Source organism: Megalops cyprinoides, chromosome 10, assembly GCF_013368585.1.
Source record: "Megalops cyprinoides isolate fMegCyp1 chromosome 10, fMegCyp1.pri, whole genome shotgun sequence".
Taxonomy (NCBI): Eukaryota; Metazoa; Chordata; class Actinopteri; order Elopiformes; family Megalopidae; genus Megalops; species Megalops cyprinoides.
The window spans coordinates 28,337,008-28,349,934 of NC_050592.1; the positions used below are offsets into that span (position 1 = coordinate 28,337,008).

The 12,927-nt window shown below is 45.2% G+C and overlaps 1 protein-coding gene across 4 annotated transcripts in view; it reads right to left on the reverse strand.

The window, feature by feature from the left end:
• LOC118784094 (plectin-like) overlaps positions 1-12,927 on the reverse strand; it is an 85,235-nt gene that overhangs the window by 14,534 nt on the left and 57,774 nt on the right. For 3 of the 4 annotated variants that reach the window (XM_036538095.1, XM_036538097.1, XM_036538096.1), the window contains 19 exons: positions 11,993-12,086; positions 11,364-11,518; positions 10,634-10,955; positions 10,318-10,395; positions 9,929-10,090; positions 9,713-9,817; positions 9,513-9,608; positions 9,201-9,326; positions 8,888-9,040; positions 8,215-8,369; positions 7,984-8,110; positions 7,019-7,202; positions 5,367-5,524; positions 4,013-4,191; positions 3,528-3,666; positions 2,294-2,650; positions 2,013-2,096; positions 1,721-1,825; positions 1,514-1,612 (listed from right to left, as the gene is read on the reverse strand). In XM_036538095.1, the coding sequence (XP_036393988.1) occupies positions 1,514-1,612; positions 1,721-1,825; positions 2,013-2,096; positions 2,294-2,650; positions 3,528-3,666; positions 4,013-4,191; positions 5,367-5,524; positions 7,019-7,202; positions 7,984-8,110; positions 8,215-8,369; positions 8,888-9,040; positions 9,201-9,326; positions 9,513-9,608; positions 9,713-9,817; positions 9,929-10,090; positions 10,318-10,395; positions 10,634-10,955; positions 11,364-11,518; positions 11,993-12,086 (2,878 nt within the window). Of the gene's footprint in view, positions 1-1,513; positions 1,613-1,720; positions 1,826-2,012; positions 2,097-2,293; positions 2,651-3,527; positions 3,667-4,012; positions 4,192-5,366; positions 5,525-6,433; positions 6,455-7,018; positions 7,203-7,983; positions 8,111-8,214; positions 8,370-8,887; positions 9,041-9,200; positions 9,327-9,512; positions 9,609-9,712; positions 9,818-9,928; positions 10,091-10,317; positions 10,396-10,633; positions 10,956-11,363; positions 11,519-11,992; positions 12,087-12,927 lie in introns of all 4 variants that reach the window. The other variant, XM_036538093.1, reaches the window with a different exon arrangement.

The window sequence follows — 12,927 nt, forward strand, 5'->3', positions numbered from 1 at the left end:
ATTAAGTTTGTTATTTAAAGCATAACAATATTTTCATTTTCAATATGGCATTATGTATGTGCAATTTATAACCCAGCGGGTTATTTCCAAGCCTGTATTCTTTTTTCCAAATCCACAGGCATGTTGTGCACAAGTAAGGATGTTTTTAAAACACAGAAAGGTTAGAAGACTGTGTACACAATCACATTTTGGACATCTGGACAAATTTTGGACAAAGATTTATACAACTTGACATTAAATTTTGTAAAGTGAAACTAATTCCATCAGGCTATGTGGGGTGGTATGCCAATGGCTGTTGAGAGAGACATGGACATGTCTGACAGGGACTGCAAACCATGACAAAGAAAAGAGTGACATGGAGAAGGTTGCTTAAGAGTACCTGATGCTTTGTGGATAATTTACCTCTTTAGCGCCAAGCAAGACAAACATTCACCATGATAAAGCACTGGCAAGCAGTTTAGAGAATCAAACAAACAAAAAATAAAGTTAGAGGGTTAGAAAAGAAAGGGGAAAAGAAAATTATGTTATTCTGAAAAAAAGGAATTTGACAGAAGTGAAAATCAGCCTGAAGCATTTGAGAAAAGGAAACAAGATCATAGGGTACACCTGAATACGAAACAACACTGTTGTTTTCAGGTCACAGAAGGGAAGGTAGTATAGTTGTGAAGTAAAGGATGAAGAACTCTAAATTTCAAATGGAGCTATATCTAATGATGGACATTCTCTGTTTTTTCATCTTACTAAAATATCTCATAACTAATTATCAAATCCATTCTGGGGAAAAAATAAAAATCACAGTTCACTAAATAATCTTTTTTTGCTTCAGGCTGAATAGATACTGTTGTTGCATTATGTAGAAGTGTCTCTTTACATCTCCTTGAAGGCCTGCTTTTTGATCTTTATATCACAGTGAATGGCAAATGAGAGTGAGGTACTATTACGAATGAGGTGTGCTGCTAGAGAGAGATTCTCTCTCCTTTCAAATGAGCACCTTGTAAAACTCATAGGATTAGGGTTTGGGTAGGACTCATCCTCCTCACTGCACTGCACCGGGCTTAGCCACGCTGCTCTTACCTACTCCATCCACTGCGCAAGTAATGTCAAATTTAGAACTTTTCAGTGCATAAATGAAATCACTGATCTTCTGGCAGTCTTTGACACCCTGGACTTAGTCCCTAATTTTGATTCTTCCCAGCATTCACATTGCCTTTTGTGAAAAAAGGATAATTTATGGTATTTGAATTATTTTCACATGGCTTAGTTTGCACTGTCAGGCCACAATATGAAAGTCTGGATTTTCTGTCTGAAAGTCCTACATCTTCTGAAATGGTACCTCCTGAAAGTGTTATGAATTCCAGAGTATACACAGATGTAAAAACAAATGTCTGATCACCCATACATTAAACCGTATGAGGGTGCTGTATGTGCTGTTGGGTTGGTTGGTTAGTGTTAGTGTGTTTAGTCTGCCCAATGGCAGGGTGCTACTCTGCTCCATTGGGGGGCGGTCACGCACCTCCTCATCCTCCAGGCGGCGCTGTGTGTCGGTGATGAACTTGATGTACTGGCTGGTCAGAGTCATCAGCTCACTGTAGCGGGTCCTCAGAGTGACATACTGACAAAGAGGAATAAATGTCAATATAACACACCAACATTCACCATGGATATGGTTCTTCCAGGACAGCCAATGAATGCACAATATAGAGCAGGACAAACCACTTACTTCCTGAATGATGTTGTCTGAAGCAGACTCCATTTTGGTTTTCTTCAACGGTGAAGCCAAAGGCTCTACCAAAGCTTTGTATGTCACCAGCTGAAGTTCATAATCCTGAGAAAAAAGATTGCATTGTGATCCAGCTCAGAGACATCAGCTTTTCACTGAACATCATACAAACCAAAGACATCACGTCAACACTGCAGGTATAGGCAGCACTGCATAAACAGCATCATGTGCATGGGTAACTAAGAGTGAGCTTAGCATGTGTGAGCAATCACATTCTAGACGTTTTGCTTACCTTGATGGCATCAATGTATGCCTTAGCGTATTTCTGACACTCGTCGACTTTTTCTTTGTTTTTCTCAATCTCTTCCAGAAGTTTCTGTGGGGAATCAAATTGTTTAAAACAGTGAGGAAACATTTAGTTCTTTTTTACCAATTAAAGCATGTTGTGGAACTTTCAGCAGCAGGGGACGATCCCGATTTTCCCTTAATGTTAAAGAATGTGGTGTACTGTGTAACTCCCACACAGCAGAGAGTGACAAGGCGGGGTGCTGCGGACGGGCGCCTGCTGTGTACCTTCTCCTGGGCGAGCTGCTCCTTGAGCGTCTTGCTGTCCCCGATGGGCACGGCCTGGATCTTCTCCTGCCGCTGCTTGGCGTCGGCGATCCAGCGGATGAGCCAGTCGTAGCTCTCGCGGTAGTAGCCCAGCTGCCGGCCCAGCTGCTCCAGCTCGCGCTGGCGCAGCTCCATCTGGGCGAAGATGGCCTGCCAGCGCTCCTGCAGGCTGCCCAGCTGCTGCCGGTAATGGTCCAGCTCGCCATCGCGCTCGCTGTGCACGCGGGACATGCGATCGCTCACCGCCGACGCCCTGCGCACCTCCTCCTCCAGGCCGTCGAACACGGGCTGCTGGCTCTCCGCCTCGCTGCGCATTTTCTGCACATGGGGGGTGGGGGGAGAGAGGATATGTCACCGCAATGTGTCACCCACACGCTAAATTCGGGCCAGGCCTTACGAAATTCCCACACTGTATTGTTTGTTCAGCTTGACCTCTCCTATAGCCAGCAGCCTATAGCATTAACATTTTTTCATCTCGAATGTATTGTAATCTACTTGACCACCTTGATCGAGCCATGCCATACTCGGGATTCAAACCCATGACAAGCCGGCCCTGGATTTATGGATTAAACCATATACAGGCCCCTGCCCAAAAGACACTTTGTCTTTGCCTGTGTTATATAAGAACCTTTTCCCTAAAAAACTGAAGTACTGCTTTTTATGTTTTGTCATGGAAACCCATGATGAAATGATTTTTCCCCTCCACTTCTCCATGTAATCAAATGCCACTTGTAAAAGGCAAAGAAGTAAGTCTTTGTTGTCTGGTGGCTTGGGGATGAATTCAGCACCATGAATAAAGTACATATCCCAGAACATGTGTTTTTAATGCAATACACATTATAATAAATTACTTAGCGTCATCAGACTAAAATATCCCTGCTCCCTGAGCTATTAATAATTACACAGGGTCAGTTTACGCAAAAGTACTGGAAATTTTAAGCCAAAATAAAAATAAATGCTGGGACAGCACATTGCCTGTGTTTTGATGATTTTGGCTAGTCATCTGCAGTAAAATGCTACACTCATTTGAAATTGTGTTTACACCTGCCTCCTGGAGCTGGACCATTCAGTGCAAGTTCAGCGATTAAAACAAATTAATGATATAGACAAGCCATTATGCATTCTCTTTTAGACACTGTTGCTGCCCCAAAGTGACAATGCTTTGCAGCAGTACAGGAGTAGTGCCGGTCCCTACCTTCAGCTGAGTGCGGTAGGCCTCCACCTCCTTGAGGTCGGTGGGCACCTTGTTGACCTCCCGCAGGCGGTCCTCGTACTTCTTCACAACCTCTTCGGCTCCCTGCGTGTTACGGATGACCACATCGATGGTCTTCAGCCTACCGACGGAGAAAGGAAACAGTGCTAGCATATTACTTTACAATTTTTAGGAATACATTTTCAATAAGAATTAAAATAACCGAATACGTGCTGTAAGAAAATATGTCTTGCAGATTTGACGTAAAATTAAATACACTATAAAATACAGCACATGTACCACATATGCATAGAGTTTGATATCCAATACAAAGCTGATTTATTCATAATGTTGTATAGATTTTAATTGTATTTTTCCCTATCATATGTTACATACATTCTTTTTGAATGCATTTTGGATTTTTAATTTTCTCATAGCGACGTATATTGCTTCTCTGTAAGGGAGGGGACACTCTGAGATACACTCACTTCTCCAGATAAATGGAGGACAGGCTGTAGACATGGTCCATCTTCTGCAGGGTGATGTCCAGCTCTGAGCGCAGGATGGGGGTGGAGCTTGACTGCTCTGGGGACGCCAGGACGGCCTCCGACTTCTCTGCAACCTTGTCCAGGTTCTTCTTGATGCCCTCGAGCTCCGTCTGGACTTTCTGTTGTCGGAAATGTAGAGAACAAAAAAAAACAAAACAAAACAAAAACAGACACACAAGGGTTAGACAGTCACAGAAACATCACACGAGCCTCAAGGCTATTCCGCTTTCACAGACTGTGGGAATCAGAGGCCCCCCTAGCTGCTACAGTCAACAAAGCATATGTTTTAAAAACCTGAAATGGAATAATACTTGTGCCCTGAACTTCAAACAGGCTCAACAGTGGTCATAAGACGACACTGGGTGCCTGACTTGCTGAGTCATTGCCCATCACATATAAGCAGTGGGTACCCGCGGCCTGCTGGTTCCCGGCCACCTCCGTATGAGGGGCACCCTGGGATAGAAAGCCTCCAGCATGTCGAAGTGGAAAAGCAGAGACAGTAGCCCCAGCAAGCCGAGCCCCAGGAGGGACAGGAGGAGGTGCAGGAGAGGAGCGAGCAGGGCCCTTGTGACCCCTTCCTCCGGCTCCGGCTCCATGGATGCAGGAAAACAGTGAGGGCCTCAGAGTGCCAGCGGGCGGGACTGAACGCGGCGATCTCTCTGTGCGCCGCTCCTTCTCTGAGCCCGGCAGCGGAAATGAAAGAGCACTGGAAAGGGTGGACAGGGCATTCCATGCCCTCCCTCTCTCTCTCTTTCTCTCTCTCTCTCCCACATGACTCACTGTTTCTCTTTCCTGCTGTTCTCAACACCCCCTCCCTTCTCAGGAGCCCTTTGTCTGTGGTGCCAGTTGGTAGATCTCAGCAGCTTGTTTAGTTTTCATCTGTCCACTATTGTCTCTCTCTTTTGTCCTCGCTGAAAATTCCTTGTCCTGCAGCTAATTACATTATATGTTAAAGCTGTTTGTGTGTTCTCCCTGCTCCTTGATATGTAAAAGTGCAAACATTTTCAGTTGCAACGTATTTTAAACTTAATTTAATTTTAAGTTTTAGTTTTTTCCATCTGTAACACCTTTTAACGTCCTTCATTTTGAGGTAACTCCTACTGCAATTTCCTTCAATAAGGATTAATAAAATGTTAGCTGCAACTGAGCTGTACAGCTGGCATGCTAAAAAAAAGAACACCAGAGGGAGCTGTTTCTTCAAAGAGGTGCAACACAAATGCTGACACAACGCTGCTTTCTGCAACAGCAACCTGCTCTCAAGACTGTGTAAGAGTACAGAAAGTGAGCAGGTTACCTTCTGCTCAGAGGTCCTCTGGGCACAGTCCTTGACTGGGTCCTTCTCCACAGGCTGACGGATCCGGCTGATGGTTCGAGTCTCACAGGCCTCCAGCTGTAGCCGGAGGTCCTTAATCTGGGTGATGTAGCTCTTGCACACGGACTCATCTTGTTCCCCTGTTCGGGAAAGTAATGGTTACAGGACATCCCACAACGCTCCAGGGAGTACATTCTCAACAAGAAGAGTGGGGTACATGTATAAAGTATTGGGTGGAAGGTGAAGGTACCATCGTTTCTCAGTATACCTCAGGTTTCGGTGTGGCAGCGCTGCCTGGAGTACTTTCGACACCAGGTGCATAAACATGCAGTGGTTGTTTGATAGACTCACACAACCAATCAGTATGTGTTTTGCTGTCAGGTTTCTAACTCTCTGTCTCTGACACAGACAAATTTGTGTGCTTACACAAGCTCGGGATCAGGAATGGAATACTCGGTTCCTGGAGGCCAGCAAATATGCAAGCCTTGATCTCCATTACTCAATCAGTGCATTTCAGAGTTGTCAGCTCACTTCCATCTTTTTTCTAATGATAAATCAAAGCTAACTGTGCACATGCACAGTGGTGAGGACGTATTTTACAGCAGTGTGGAGATGCTGTAAAAGATAAATAATAAATAATACTATAAAATCTACAACATTAATTAATTGAACTAATAGAGCAAGCAGAAAAAGCTGAAATGCTAACATGCTCATCTCTTTGCAGGATCGGAGTCTGCCACACCTGCTCTAGAGGTTAAGGTGCCTTTAGTCTCACACACAGCCATCCTCTTTAGCAGTCAACCGAAGCCTCATTTCTCTGGGAATGTGCCGCACTTTAAACTCAGGCAAATAATGTGCATACCAAACCAAGCACTGGGGCGTATGGCTTCTACGGATGTTCTGTTAGCGAAAGCACTCAAACCAATGGGGATGAGAGTGGGGGCCACGCCCGTGGGATGGGGTGGACAATGACAGCGCTTTGAAACGGCGCTTCAATAACAGTGGAGCTTGGCCGAGCAACAGCCTAAAGCCGCTTGCAGGCAACTCACCTCTGGGGCTGACCAGAGAGCCTGAAACATGAACGTCACAGTTACCTGCGGTTTCCGCATTGAACTGCCCTGCTCCTGTGCGCCTCAACACACACTGGAATATTTGTGGATATTCAAAAAAGGTTTCATTCTGGTATAGGATAACAGGATGAGCATTGCTTTTACCTCTGTGTGTGCTTTGATCACAATTTACTCATGTTGCAATGTTAGTTTTTTTTTATCATGAGGGAGATTTTTTACGGAGGAAAAAGTGATCTACCAAGAAAATGCCACTCTTACAAAACTGCATGAAGTTAAAATTTGTCTGCACCATTAAATAATATTAACTACAATATAAAATAATGAAAAATTTACATATAGTTATTATTTTAAATAATTATATTGCTGTAAATATTATGTTATGTATTATTATAATGATATTTTAAAGAGGAGCAGTTCCCTAAGAAACTTGTAATATCTTGTAAATGTGAATGGAGATACTGGCTTCTAGGAGAATGACTCTTGACCAATAATGTGAGATGAAAAGGACGGGTGACCCACACAGACACATCTGACCAGGTGAGCCTGGGAGGAGGCGGTGCCCACCTTTCTCCAAGGTGCGCAGGAGGTTGTCGTAGTAGTGGGTGGCCTTGTTATAGTCGTTCTCAATCTGCATGCGGTCGTCGGGCCCGAACAGCTGGGAGTCCTGGCTGTCCCGCATGAAATCCTGGTAGTGCAGCTCCAGGTTCCGCAGCACCAGCTTGTACTCCTCCACCTTCATGGTCTTAAACTGGAGAGCGCAGAGAGAGGGATCGATCAGACTTTCCGGATCATCCAATGAGGGGACTCTGTGCCTGTACAGAGGCTACTCTCAACAGCTAATCTCTTCATATGTGGTTGGTTACGAAATAATGCTCTCCGTTTCTTAGTGTCTCTGTTTCATTACTGTGGTTTATTAGAACAAAGGCACCAGAAGCCTCTTCTTTTAAAGCTTAATAAAAGCAGGTCTGTCTTGTTTGATCCATACAGTGGACACAGACAAACATCTCTCCCTTACTTAATCCAATTTGTAAAATCTGTATAACCAAGTAATTAAATAAAACACTTTTCCAGTTTAGATGTTTAGGTTTTTTTTAGGGGTTTTCTAAAAATATCTCTGGATCTGAATCTCTGAACCTATGTTTCAGACAATTCACTATGCAGGATCTATAATATGATAGTCATTTCTGCAAAATCAGTAATTGCATGGTTTGTTTTACCTTAGAGAGTGGCTGTTTTATGAAAATGTTGTTTGCATAATTCTCTCAAACTGGAACTTGTATGTATGTATTCCAGTGAGGGTGCTTAGATACTGGTATCAGGTATATCAAGTATACGGCCCTTACAGAGATTCATAAATGCCTGTAGTGTGCCTGATACATACTTCTTGGACTTTAGGTTTTCCTAGAGCCAGAACAGGCATCTGTTAAAAGCAGTTGCAACTTAAAGACATGATACTGTAGTTCAAGATACGGCAGCACGTATGAGTGCGGCCTACATCGTTGGGAGGACCTGGGAGATGATGAACTCACCATGAGGATGTTCCAGGAGTGGATCTGCTGGATGTCCCTCATCAGGTACTGCCAGGAGAGCATGCTCCTCATGTCGATGTGCAGCCGTTGCCACATGGCCACCAGCTTCTGGTGAATGCCGTCCAGGCTGGGGAGGTGCATGCCAAGGGTGAGTCAGCCAATCATTAAACTCCACTCTTCCCATGAATACTGCAGCAGTCCCCATGCTTCTTTTTACGTGGACACACTCACCTGGACACGCTCTCCATCGCCTCTTTGTTGACAGGCGGGATAAGGAAGCAGACGGAGGGGACCGTGGCCTCTGTCCCTGACATGTTCAGCACCTTCCACTTGTAGGGCTGGGAGTTGTTCAGCAGTGCGCACTCCTCACCTTTGTGGACTGTGATCTAGGGTGGTGAAAAGGAAAAAAACAAGGTCACATCTGTTCAACCCCATTATAAATGATGATTCAATGGCTAGGATTGTAATGAATTTTTTTATGGGGCAAAAACTTATAAATTCAGCCATTTTTTTCTGGTTTAATTATAAATACACGTACTGAGAATGAGCCCAGATGCAAATCCCGTTCCCTGCCCTTTATCTTGGCAGCTATGACGTTATGTAAGACCATGTGGTTCTCCATTATTACAGTTATGTTGTCAAAGGATTAAATAAGAGAAGTCTAAATTTTATCTCTAAATGTATGACTATGTATTACAAAATGCCTTTATTATTTCCAAATTTACATATACAAAGCTTCCAATTAATCTAACTTATTCATGTGTTCTACAAAATATGTAGTATGCAATCTCATTACATATATGAAAGTGACTATATAAATATATGTAGTGGATTTTGGTATGATATTTTTTTTTGGATTTGAAATTGGAACAGAGAAAGTTCTTTTATAAAGCAGCGCCCTCACCTCCATCTGTTTGAAGTCGCAGACAGCCTGGATTGGCAGCTTGCCCTTCAGGGGAGTGGCAGGGTCACGTGGTTTCAGCTGGATGATGGTCTTGGCCCGCTTGTTCAGGCCGGCAATGTGGGTCTTGAACTCATTCAGCTGCTCCTTCTCCTCCTGCAAGGGGGGGAAGAGGGACAGCGCTCGAACCCTGGCTCTAGGCTCAAACCCTCTCTGGCTCTGTCAGAGCTCTGTGACTGACTGCTGAACACAAGCAGTGGTTTGAGGTCCCTAATAACAAGCGGTAACTATTTCAGCAGTAAGTGTTGTGACGTACCACGGCGTCCTGCAGCAGGTCCTCCAGACGGGTGACCGTGACGGAGCGGTCGCAGGTGTACTTCTTCTTCATGGTCTCCTGCATCTTCTTCAACCGCTCCTCAGCCTCCTTCACATCTGCAAAGAACTGCACAAGGAGGGATATAGGAATGATGAGATTTCCCATTTCTAATTTTAATATTTAAAATATATACTACACAACATGTACAAAGATAATATTAAGGGGTCGCATGGGCATCTGTTTACTATCTTTTCATTTTAGAAAAAAGGTGACCCTTCTGCCATTCATATGTGATGTAATTAGTCCCCCCACCTGGTAGTACGCGGTGTTTTCCTTTAGGTGGGCTTCGATGCAGCAGCACAGCTGCAGGATCCAGCTCCACTGAGTCTGTAGGGCAGCTGTGAAGGCCTGGGAGGAAAACGAGAGGGGGAGGTGGTGAGTGGTGACACCGACAGAGAAACAATACGCAGGTCTCTCTTCCTCTGACCCGTCGGAGACACCGTTTTGCCTACCTCCACCGTCTTCTTGCCAGGGTGGCCCTCCTTAAGGAGCCTCTCGCCTGTGGACTGGATGTCGTTCACCTTCTTCTCCCTCTGTTCCAGCTCACGCATCAGACCCTGAGACACAGAAGAGGACTAACTCTCAGAAATGTACCTCAGTACAGATATTATGACCTATCAAAGCCGTGGGGGCCAAATCTCTCCAGTGTTTGTGGCTGCCAGTCATACCGAGTAGTTGTCCTTCTTGGCAGTCATGTTGGTGTTGCGGTCACTCCAGTCGTAGTGCACCTCCTCCTCCTCCTTGTCGTTGAGCCACATGAGCTCTTTGGTGGCAGCAGTGACAAAGGCGTGCAGTTGGTCCAGGTGGCGAAGGCGAGACTTGGAAGAGTTCTGAAAAGGACAGGATAACAATGATGATGAAACAGCCAGTGTCCACACGTGTATACATATTTACATATATTAAAAAGGAGAAAATCAAATACAATACTCCTACATACATTTTTAACAGCTGTATTGTTACCCATAAAGCTGTGGTACCTTGCTATACCCACACTGTTTCTCCTCACAGACAGAAGTTTTATTTAGAGAGAATAGAGGGTTTGGCGGCCTGCACTTACCAACAGCTTGGCATACTGCAGGTCCAGCTTCCCCAGGTATTCTCTGTAGGCACCCTTACTGACAGGAGACAGCTGGCTCTGAGGGACAGAGACAAGGACATCATTTGACTCAATGTTGAGCAATGGCCACACGGACAACATCTGTACCTTAAAGTGCCATCTGTACTTTCAAAAAGTATAACTTTCTCTTCAACATCATAATGTGGAGGCATACAAAGCACAGGTCAAATTCCAGTAAACCACACTCAGAGCGGTAAAGCTCTGGTCTACACACTCATCTTCAGTGTTGTCTTGTGCTGTGTAATGCATGGCATACCTCGTCAGCGCGTGCCCGCTCGATCTTGGCCCGGAAGTCCTCGACCGTCTGGTGCAGGCCCCTGTGGCTGCCCAGCTGAGATTCCACAGAGGGCAGGTCGGAGCCCCACTCCGCCGTCTCGATCCGGCGCTGGTTCTCCTCCACCCAGGCCAGCAGGTCCTGGACGTAGCGCAGTGTGACATCGTCCAGCTCGGGCCTCACCCTCATGGAGGACTGCTGCACGGTCTGGGTCATGGGGATGTGGGTGGTGGTCACGCCAGACTTGAGCCGCAGGTTGTACTCGGTGCGGAGGTTGACCAGCCGCTCGTGCAGGCGGTATACCCTGGGAAGTAGCCAGAGATACAGGGGGTCACTCTAACATCAGGGACTTGGACAATTTAGCTGTAAACCTGAGAACCTTAAACAGTATTTCTGAGTGCCACCCTGGACTGGTAGCAGCACTTAATATCCAAGTACTGTCATCCACAAAAGTGACTTAGGTTTGGTTGCAGGTTGGACATGTTGGTTATGAAACTTTGTGAATGTGACAGATTAACATTTTGTGAGTGTGTGTGTGTGTGTGTGTGTGTGTGTAAAAACATCTTCAAACATATTTCAAAATAAAAATAAATCCTATCAGTGATATTGATAATGAGGACACAAGGAAATGAACACAGGTTGCGGAAAACTGTTGTCCATCTGAGATATTTGAAACATATTTGAAGCAGAGAGCAAACCAGGCTGCTCTCACCTCCTGTACATCTGTTCAGCCTGCAGGTGGCGCCCATCCTTGAGCAGCTGCACATCATTGAAGAGCAGTCTGATCATGCCATCGGCTTTGTCCAGGTCCTTCTCCACCTCAGCTGTGTGCTGGGCAGGCTTCCCTGCATTCAGCAGACGGATATCCTGAAGGAAAGGAAACAAAAATCATCAGTACATAATAACTGTACCTAAACAAAGTGGATTTGATGATTGACAACCGGCAACCGGTGACAACCAGTTCTTTTGGAGTCTAGATTTACAGCGGTGACTCCACAGTGGAATTTGAGGTGGAGCCTGATGTGACTGCGCAAAGGAGACAATGAGTGTCCTGAACACGCAATGTAGCGGCTGGCCTGAATAAGCATGCTGACCTAGTCACTATACTGACTGTGGACCTACTCATTGGTCTGATACCACAAGTGGAATGAATGACTGTCCTAATGGCGAAGCTTGAGTCAGTGACTGTCCTGCCTGCAACTGGAGCTAGTGACTGGGTCTGCATACACAGGCAGGGCCAGTGTGTGTGTGTCACACACGTCACATTCAGGGCCTAGCGGTCAGCCTAACTGAATTTCCCACCTACACACTACACAGTAAGCCTGTCTGTCAGGGACTCACCGTCTGGAGCAGGGTCTCCACCTGGTTGAGCTGCTCCTCACAGACCCCAGACTCCATCTGGACCTTACTGACAATCCTCTGAAGTCTCTCTAATCTGAGGATGTCAAAATGAAAAAATTGTCAGAGCACATGTACACATGAACACACATACACACACACACACACACACACACACACACACACACACACACAAATGCACGTACGCACAAACATCAGATATGAGTTCTTATCTCAGGGTAAAGCAGTCTGCTCTACAAACAGAATAATGGCATAATATAATAAAACTATTACAGGAAAACTGCTCTGCTTCATGTAGACACACTTTGAAGGCTTGGAAGAACTTTGCACTGTGACTATAAATTGATATTGATCTGTTGAATGAAAGCGCTAAAGTTAAAGATTAAAAGTTAAATTTCAAGTTTTGACAAAATTCGTAATATTATGCATTTTAAATGTTTTATTAGTTATGCTCTTTCTAAAAATATCACCTCAAAATTAGCGGATTGCCATCTACCAAAACCACAAAGGGCAAGACAAATAGCGCGATTGTTGAGCTCAAACAGGCACAAATAACTTCAGAGGAATTCACTGTCATATGGCATAAGCGGTGACTGTAACAAATCCTAAACTAAAACTAAAGAAAAGCAAAAGACACTCACTGCTTCCGAGGGCGAAGCAAGTATTCTAAACCGTAGCTGTCAGTCATGAACGCCATGATCGCGCTTGAGTCCTCGTCCGAAACCTCAGGTTACAAAGCTACAAAGCTAGTCATAGCCCATGATGGTCGCATTGAACAGGACCCAGCCACCGAAGTGCCAAGCTGGCTGCTCCACAGTGCTCCTCTTGGTGCGCCATTTCCCTGAGCATTGCACCGTCTTCTCACTAAAAACCAGCAACAAGGCTGCCTTGTGACAAGCACCGCCCCGATCCAAGTA